Genomic DNA, 9,596 nt, shown 5'->3' with positions numbered 1-9,596 from the left:
CACATTGAGTGGAACATTTTCTTTGTTGTAGTTTTCGTTTGGCTTTCTAGCGTGTTTCAGTCAGTTGTAACTCTGAGAATCTTCAGGCTGTCTGAGACAGGGAGAGTGTAGTCTGGGGGATTTATTTGTGTTGTATTGTGATGAGAGGATGAGACAGTGTGTTTTTTCTGCATTTTTAATTAAAATGCATCTGCCCATGAGTTCATGATTTGTAGGCTGAGTTTGATTTTGTGTGTAATTTCTGTTACATCTTGTTTGAAAGGAATGTATATCGTGACGTCATCTGCGTAAATATAGGGGTTAAGGCCTTAGTTGGCTAGGGATTTGGCTAGTGGGGTCATCATTAGGTTGAAGAGGGTCGGTGACAGTGGTGATCCTTGGGGTACTCCGCATTCTGTTTTCCATGGTGATGATATATTTGATTTTGATATCACTTGGTATGTTCTTGTGGTTAGGAAACCCTTGATCCAACTAAGTACATTTCCACCAATTCCGAAGTATTCTAGGATGTTTAGTAGTATTTTATGGTTTACCATGTTGAATGCACTAGACATGTCGAATTGTAGGAGAAGTACACTTTTGCCATATGCAATTTCTTGTTTGAATTTGGTTAGGAGAGTAATTAGTACTGTTTCGGTGCTGTGGTTGGAGCGAAATCCTGATTGTGACTCGTGTAATATTGAGAATTTGTTTAAGTAGTTGGTAAGTTGCTTGGTTACCATACTTTCCATCAGTTTTGACTACCAGAGAGATAGATGCTACTGGGCGGTAAGTTGGTGATTTCATGTTCTCTTTGTCATTAGGAATTGCCTTTTGTCATTATAATATACCACTGCACAAAACAAAAGGTGCAAGTTCCCACAAACCATCTTTCTCTTTTGATCTAGGCACAGAAAAAAAAATATTTTAAATGCTCCCAGGTTTCAACCTAATTCATGTTTGATGTTGGGCCATAAATATCATAAATAAGTAAGTAAGTAAATAAATAAATAGATAAAAGCTCAAAATGTTTAGTGGGGCTTTTACCAAGAGGAGAAAAAAAAATCTCTCCACGAATATAACCAGCACCTCCAAATGACACACTGATTACGATTTACAACAAACCACTCTACCTATGAAATTTATTCCGTTATTACACTTCCTCTGTGACATCCATATGCTGCACAAACTGGCATGTTTGAAAATATAAGTGAGATTAAATAAAAATGCTACCAACAATAAAGAACGCCAATGTGTTTTTTTTTTGTTTTTGTTTTGAGTGTATGCAGAATGACTGCTGTGCGCCGGGGAAACATAATAACCTAAGTGGCTTCAACTTTTTGATGTCATGCCGTACTCTGTTCTCAATCACATCTCCTTGATACACACACAGTTCCCCCCCCCGTACAAGACACACACAGTAGCCCTCTGTACACACACTCACAGACAGTAGACCCCCCCCCCCGACACACACAGAGTACCAGTATCCCTTTGTACACACACGCACAGACAGCGCCACACATACATTCATCCCCGCCGCAACCTCCTTGATATCCCGCCCCCTGTCGTAGGAGGAAGTTGCGCCAGAAGGGGCAGGGCGTGGTCAGAGGAAAGTAACAAGCAAGGAGGTTGGTAACAAGTCACAGAGGGGGCGGGATGTATAAGAAGGGACGCTGCGACCAGGGCCGGTAGCAGGTGAACAGTCACAGCCGGTGATTTCAAAGGCAACTGTGAAGGTAGGGGGGGGAGAAGGCTAGAGGGAGAGATGTTAGACCACGGATGGGGAGATCGCCACAGATGCTAGATTGTGGGGTTTGTGCAGTCGCGTGCTGAACTGAGGGAGCTGTGCAGTCTTCGTACACAATGTGTGATGTAACTAAAGATAGTATTCGTCTACGTTGGGCAACGTACGTTGCATAGTATGAGTGAGACTTTGCAGTATGCATAAGGCTGGTGGTGTTAAAAAAATGTGCCGAAGTTTAATTGATTTGCGGATTGTGTTGGGATTGATTTTTTTTTCTTTGTTTTAGTTTTATTTGCACAAGAATTTTGTTGGTAAGGACCAACAATCTACCTCTTGTGCTTGACTGGTTAGCGAAAGGTTCTGTGCTAGGGAGTAGTTTTGCAAACGGATTGTTGACGGGGCGCATAGTATTGCTACACAGAGCAAAGGATTCTCTGCACCGGTTTCGCAGGTTTCTAGGAGTGTAAATGTTGGTCATTTTTGTAATAAAAAGCACTTGTCAATCTTTTTGTGGCTCTGAACCTATGCTATGATCATGGACAAATAAAATTGTGTGACCCCCCACCCCTGTTAGAGGTGCATAGTAATGATGCACCTATTGGGTATTCACCAAGGTTGTGACCCCAGACACAAGTTTTGTGACCCACAGTTTGAGAAGTTCTGCCAAGGGTCTTCCTTCTGTGTGGTAGGCACATATCTTTGTCCTTTATAGCATGTGTGTTTACCGGATGTTGGCTCCGTTTTGCTCCATTTTTAGTGAGGTGGAGTGGATGATCGAGGAAACAGTCCAAATTGTGCTCACCCCCCCCCCCCCAATATGACTAGAAACCACAGCTGTAACAGACAACCATATTTCCTTTTCTCCTATAGCCACTCATGCAAGAGTTGGCCCAGAGTCTCATTGAGCCATGACCTGACTTCTTCAGCAACACAGCCTACACAAACGTGTACTTTCTGGTTAGTTGTTTTTGCATGTTGGTTTTAATTGATGTTTGTGTAAGTTGACTTTATGATATCATTTTTTAATCCATTTGGTTACACAAGCAGAACATAAATTAATAAATATAACCTGTAACAGTTCTATTGCTGCTCCTGTGGTGTCACATGCCTCCAAAGAATCCATATCAGTTGGAGCCAGTGTCGGGGTACCTGTAATTGTGGTAAGCCCACCTATTGGTGTTTAGTATTGTGTTTTTGAATAGCAGTACCTACAGCTGTAGTAGTAGGTCTCTGTTTCCAGAACAGCAACAGCACCACAACCTAAGCAACAACAATGGCCAGAATGGCGGGGCTACTCTCCAGCAAAAGCAACATTGTCTGTCACCACCATGGTGCTGCACTTCTACTCCTGGAAGAGTGGTAATGGCCTTACATGTAGCCCACTGTTGCAGTGGCAAATCTTTGAGGGCTCAAGGTAGCAGCAGGAGCAGCCCTGGGATCACCATAGTATGCATAAGTTTCTACAGTCTGTGTTATTCATAGTAGAGCATGCAAGAGGCCATATCAAAACACACAAATCTAAAAAAACACTTTTCACCCACAATACAAAGAGCCTAAATCAGAGAGCTACCTAAATAATGCTCAGAAAATAGAAAAGGCCTGTACATAGTAATGTGACTTCAAAACTTTTCCTTCCAATCTAAAGTGACAGAAATGTTTGAAGAAACTAGTAGTGATTCACAGGACAGGTCTAGAAAAGATGTGAAATTGTACGTGTAAGAAATTGCAGAACAGTGCTGCGAAAAATTGTTTGACCCATTCCTCCTACCCTCCCCCCCCCCCCCCTCCTTTGATTCAGTGATGCCTTCAAATGTCACATACCTGAAGCAGGTCTGTATGGAAGAATGGGCCACAAATCCTCAAGGGTAATATGAGAGACTGATCTACAGTTACAGGAAATGTTTAGTTGAAGTTATTGTTGCTAAGAGGTTCCACCAGTTATTAAATAACTGGTTTCGCATATTTTTTTCAGACAAGGATGCTTATTGTTGATTATGTAATCAAATATATACATCCGCTTTTTAGTTACCTATTCAATGGGATTATCTTTCTCCCTTAGTAGGATATGGATTAGGATCTAATCATGTTTCCAGTATAAAATGTGCTAACGTCTGGGATGGTGGGGGGGGGGGGGGGGGGGGGGTCACAAACTTTATTTCCTCAGCATTATATCTTCTTGAGTACATACCTTCTATCTGAAGATAAAATCCTGACGTTTTAAGGTCAGCTCCAGGGAGCCAGGAAGGGCCTTCTTCCTCATGCCTCTGTTCTTCTGATACAATTTTATGATTGGATTATATAAAACTTCAAGAAAAATCAAGAACTAGAGAGGGATGTCTCAGAGAAGCATACAGGAAGACATAAGCGCTAAAACAACAACAACCCCTTCTGATTGGGAAGATTCGTCCTATCCAGAGTAGTACTGTGCAGTCAGTAAGTTTTGGGAATATTCAGTGGTGGCGGCTATTGTATTCATTTAAAAGCTGGCATATAAATTAATATCTATATTCAGCACTGCTACATGTATAGTAGCAGCACTGTTAGCATCCATTGTCTTCAGAGAAATTGTGTTTGTTTGTAAATTACAGGCTTGAGGCTGGAGTACTTGGTAAGTAGAGTTTGTATGGGATTGTCGTTGTAACATATATGTAAGCCACATTGAGCCTGCAAATAGGTGGGAAAATGTGGGATACAAATGCAGCAAATAAATAAATCCATTGGTTTTCAAACTTTGCTTCTCTGGACCCAGTGGAAGAGAACATTCTCACCTCTTTCCCCAGTGCCCATTGTTCAGTCATAACTGCCTTCCCTACTCTTGGTTCCGTACCTTCTCTCTGAACTTCTGTTGCTCATTCCCCCCCCCCCCCTTTTTAATTAATGTCCCTCTGATGTACCTGCTGACTCCTGGCTCTCTGTAGAGTTCTCAGCCACTTTGATAAACTTCTTGGTGCCTGTATCTGTGATCGCTGCAAAAATAATGGCGGATTTACTTTTTGGGTTCTCTCCAGTATTTATGACCCAGACTGACCAGTTGGGAGACAGGATGCTTTGCTTGGTGGCCCTTAGTTTGACTTGGCATAGCTTTTCTTATGACAGCTCCAGGTTCCTGAGAGCTATAACATTCCAAGTTGGTGGTGAAATGACAGCATCTGCTGTAATTTTTGGATAGCTGGAATGGATTGAGGCTGTGACCCCAAGTTTTCAATCTCCTAAAAAATATTTGATCAGTTTGAGTATATCAGGGATGAGGAGCTGGCTTGGTGTCTGCTTTTCTGCACTGCATACTGGGAGACCCGAATTAGGCTAGTGTAGGCTTTCTTTTTGACAGTTGGGTGCTGGAAGTGCTCACAGACTGAGGGGTGAGGAAACCAAGTAATGCTCTTAAAAGTTCTGCATGCTGGGTGATTAAAGAGCAGCACCTTGCTCTCTCGATCAGAGGAGCTGGCTGCAGTTGTAGGTGCAGGGAGGATGGCCATCCAGAAGATCCTAACCAGTTGTTCTTTAGGTGGTTCCACATTTACACTTGCATAATAATAGCAGGAAGACATGACACTTAAGAGGAAACCAGTGAAAGAAAAAATTTGTCCTATGATTAGGTATGCGATTACGTTTAAAGAGGGAGTCACCCTTCAGTCTTCATCTGTTCACCTTGCAGGTGCTTCTGGTTCAAGTCATGGGGGCTCCTCAAGTCTGCATTTCTCTCATTGTGCTTTTCTTGACCCTCGGTGGCACATCGGACATTAAGAAACAGAAGAGAGACACGGGCTTTGAAATCTGTATCCTTTTCCCTTGTTCATTAGAGCTCTCCAGCCTCAGGGTTTGGTAACCCAAAGTGTAAATCCCAGGTTTTAGTATGTGAATTTTTCTGCCATTGCTGGATTAGCAATATTAACTTTTTGCCCCACTGGCATGGTGGGAAGTAGCTCAGGGAGTATGGAATATGTGTCATGCAGAGCAAGATGAGGAGGATTTCCTCTTTGGGGAGGGGGGAGGTTCATGGTTTTTACTACTTGTTGAGGTTTCTGTAAAGATGTTTAGCAGTGACTGGAAGCCAAAGATTAGATGGCATTACTGTACAACCCACTGAATTACTAAAAAAAACAGGGCAATCGATCTGCAAACTCCAAAGTGATGGTAAAAAAAAAAAGGGCCAGAAGAAAGATCAAACCAAATTATGGATGTGCCATCCATACTGCTACGTATTGCTGTTTGTGTGTGTCAGGTTCAGAGCCCGCGAGGCCGGGCTCTGGAGCAAATGTGAGCCCTTGGGCTGCTGACGAGGAGCGACAGCAGCAGGCAAAACCCACCAACCAATGCTGGGCAAGCACATCGGCACCGGCAGGGACTGCAGGCACCGCCCAGCAAGCCGGAACACACGGACTGGAATCCCCCGGACTGGAGGACACTGGACTGGAGCACACTGAATTGGTCCGTACAGCTTCACCTGCACTTAGCCACTGCCCCCAAGGGTTGAGCCTCTGGGTTCGAGTGGCCGGCAGGAGATACCTAAACTGACATAAGTGCTCCCAAGCCCTAACCAACAGAAGAAGAACTCCAAACAAAAACCAACAAAAATTTTCCTAACAATAAACCAACAAAAGGACTTCCTAAGCCAGTGATGGGCAACCTTTTGAGCTTGGTGTGTCAAAATTCGCCAAAAAACCGAGCATAACTCGGGTGGTGTGTCACTTCGAGAAAAAAACCATAATTTCGCGATATTTATAGTTTAAATAACAAAAATGTATAATTGTAATATAAAACTGTATTTAATAAACCAAAAACTAATTATTTAACTTACCTACTTAGTGACTTCTTTGTTCATCTGTCAGTCGGTTTCTTTTGTTGGTCTTGATATTATTTAACTTGTGTGGGGTGCCATGAACTAAGATAAGTGAGGGGGAGGGGGAATTCTTTAACTAATCTGCCTATTAGTGACTTTTTTGTTGCTGAATTTCATTGGCTAAATCTTCAATTGAAGGTTGGTATTTTGTACACTTCAAGCCCAAGCAAGCGCTACTAACTTCATCTGTCAATCTGTTTCTTTTGTTGGTTTTGATATTATTTAACGCTGAGAATAAGGTTTCACAAAAGTATGTAGAGGGAAAAATTGTGAGTAAAGCCATTGCTATATTTTTCAGGGTGCTAAAAGTGGTAATCGGATCCAGGCACTCCAAATTTCCTGGTAACTCAGATATTCTCTTAATAATTGCATCTTTATTCTGCATATCGTGAAATAGAACTGGTGCACATCTTAGGAGAGATTCTTTAATAAATTCTCCCTCACTGAGTGCTTTTCCATGCTGAGCTATGGAGTGAGCAATGCTCAAACTTGCAGATGTTAAATTTGTAGAACCTTTTACAAATTTAAGGATGGACTTAGATTGGCTCTTATAAAAGTGTAGCTGCCTGGAAATGTATTCCTTCCGTTCATCCTCACTTTTTTTCAAGAGCTGGGAATGATTAGTTTCAAAATGTCTATTTATATTCCACGTTCTGCTTACTACCGTTTCAGTACATAGAACGCAAAATGATTTGCCATTTTTTTCTATAATGCCATACATCTCGGTCCATGTCTCTTGAAAGGGTCGGCTACTGCTACTACCACTTCCTTTACTTAACCTTGGTTTTTTATTTTTTGAGTTCTCCATCAGGGGGGCAGAGACAGAAGATAGAATTATAGATAGCCTGTTAGCCCTGCAGGCAATTAAGGGTTAACTAGCCTAACTGACCACCTTATGTAAATTAAGATGGCTGCCGCTATTTCTAATGGCGGGAAACGGCACCCATAGCACATGCCCTCGCCTCCCCCTCACCTATCTCAGTAATGGTGGTCAATTACAAATCCACGACACCCCAGAACAGTAGATTGGATGATGGTTGCTGGTAATGGTGATCACAGGGCCCTCAGAGATGCGTCCCCCACGGCATTCCGCTGCTCTCTGCTCCGCCGGCCGGAAGTGAGGAGCCGGGGCAGAGGGAGCAGCAGGGAGGGAGCCAATAGGAGCGCACACGGCACACCCCCAGCGGGTAAACATGCACCGGGTGATTTCGCCGGGGGGGGAGGTCGCGCTGCACCGGGGGGGAGGGGGGGCGCATCGGCGATCCGCCCCAGGTGTCAGCAAGGAACTCCGCTGCTTCTCTGTATGCGGCCACATGCGGCCGCGTGTCACTGAAAATGGCTACGCGTGTCAGTACTGACACGCGTGTCATAGGTTCGCCATCAGGGTCCTAAGCCCTATACTAACAGAAGTGCTACCAATAGTACCACTAGGAAAAGCAGGGGAGCCACAGGGAAAGAGCAGGGAACCTAAACACATAAACTAGCATAGGTGCTCCTAAGCACCAAGCACAACAGCTCTACAACCCTAAACTAACTACGGGGCTCCTAAGCACCAAACCACCAGCAGAGCTCCTAGCACTAAAAGGGAAGACAGGGGAGCCACAAGGGAAAAAAACAGGGAAGCTAAACACAGAAGTGCTTCCAAAGCACTAAACACAACAGAACTTCCAAAGCACCAAAACACAGTAGTGCTTCTAAAGCACCAAAAGGGAAAGCAGGGGAGCCACAGGGGAAAAGCAGGGAAGCTAACACAGATCAAAAGTGCACACTGCACTACCACTAACCTGGACCTAAAGTAAACGTTGCAAAGGCCCTGAAGGGAAGAACACCACTTCCTTATCAAGGCCCTGCCTGATGATGTCACCACTACCAGATACAGGCAGGCAGCATACTGAAACAGAGCTGGAGCTAACTCAGGCTTAACCCCCACAGCTGCAGTATAGCAGAGCAATTAGAGCCAAGCTGGAAGCAACCAGCACACAGAGGCAGCTAGCTCAGGTAACACACACAGCTGCAGTATAGTAAAGCAATTAGACTCATGCTGGGAGCAGCCAGCCCACAGACACAGAGCCAGCTCTAGCAACACAGAAAGAAGAAACAGAAGCTGACCACCAAAATAAGGTAAGTCTGAGAGAGGTCACGGCCACAATCGTAACAGTGTGGTAGTAGAATCTTATGCTCCTGTGTGCTGAAGCCCGCTGTGGAATAATTTATCTCCAATATTTAGAGCCCCTGATGTGGACGAAACACAGCTTGCGTCGGGCAGTGTGAATTCATGTGGTGTTAATACACTTTGGTTTGACCGTTCTTCTGGCTCCTCTTTTTTTTTTTTTGTCTGCTTTCTTTTTACCAACCCACTGAATTAGCCAATGGCCAAGAAGCAGATTCTGGGATTCTTGCGATTTATGGTAAGAAGATGCAATGTTTTATAGCAGGAAAGTTTAGTTAATTTTTTTTCTCAAAACAAATTTGTAAAATGAACGTGCTTTAAAATTTCTTAACCTGCTTTGGGAAACATAATGCATGTTGATTTGTAGGATAAGAGTTGCCAAACTAATTCTGTATGCACTCGGGAGGATCCTTCTATTAAAGGGCTCATAGATGTAAGCCCCTCCCCAATGCAGTTTGGGGAATGCCTAGAATAGCATCTGGGCACTCCAATTCTATTATAGAATACTAGTGTAAACCTGCATCAGTGCAACTAAATGTAGGCACACCCACTTAACACCAGCTCTGTCGGGTGTAAACGGTAAGGTATTTGTATAGAAGGGTTGAGTACTTCTGCAACACAGGTGTAGCAGAAAGAAAATCTTATTGGGCTAAATCTTTCAAAGCCGACTTACATATGTATCTTTTAGATTAAGGCATCTAAACCTGCAAGCAAGCATCTAAGGAATCATAAGCTGCTTTCCATTCACTCATTCTTGGTTGCATAACTGAGGGATGTACCAAAGACAGTTTGGATGTATAGGAGTGTCATTCCCCCCACTTCCAGATTTGAGTGTCTGTCCTGTATCTCCCTTCCTGGCTTAC

General features: G+C 43.5%; 1 protein-coding gene across 3 annotated transcripts in view; it reads left to right on the top strand.

Moving 5' to 3' along the window:
• The first annotated feature begins 1,630 nt into the window (after positions 1-1,630).
• CCDC134 (coiled-coil domain containing 134) overlaps positions 1,631-9,596 on the top strand; it is a 128,849-nt gene continuing 120,883 nt past the window's right edge. The window contains exons 1-3 of one of the 3 annotated variants that reach the window (XM_030190039.1): positions 1,631-1,715; positions 2,594-2,680; positions 5,379-5,499. In XM_030190039.1, the coding sequence (XP_030045899.1) occupies positions 5,397-5,499 (103 nt within the window). In that variant the 5' untranslated portion in view covers positions 1,631-1,715; positions 2,594-2,680; positions 5,379-5,396. Of the gene's footprint in view, positions 1,716-2,593; positions 2,681-2,803; positions 2,884-5,378; positions 5,500-9,596 lie in introns of those variants that run through there. The other 2 variants (XM_030190038.1, XM_030190040.1) reach the window with 2 other exon arrangements.

Source organism: Microcaecilia unicolor, chromosome 1, assembly GCF_901765095.1.
Source record: "Microcaecilia unicolor chromosome 1, aMicUni1.1, whole genome shotgun sequence".
NCBI lineage: Eukaryota > Metazoa > Chordata > Amphibia > Gymnophiona > Siphonopidae > Microcaecilia > Microcaecilia unicolor.
The sequence above is the reverse complement of the archived record's forward strand: the minus strand, read 5'-3'. Positions and strand labels throughout refer to the sequence as shown.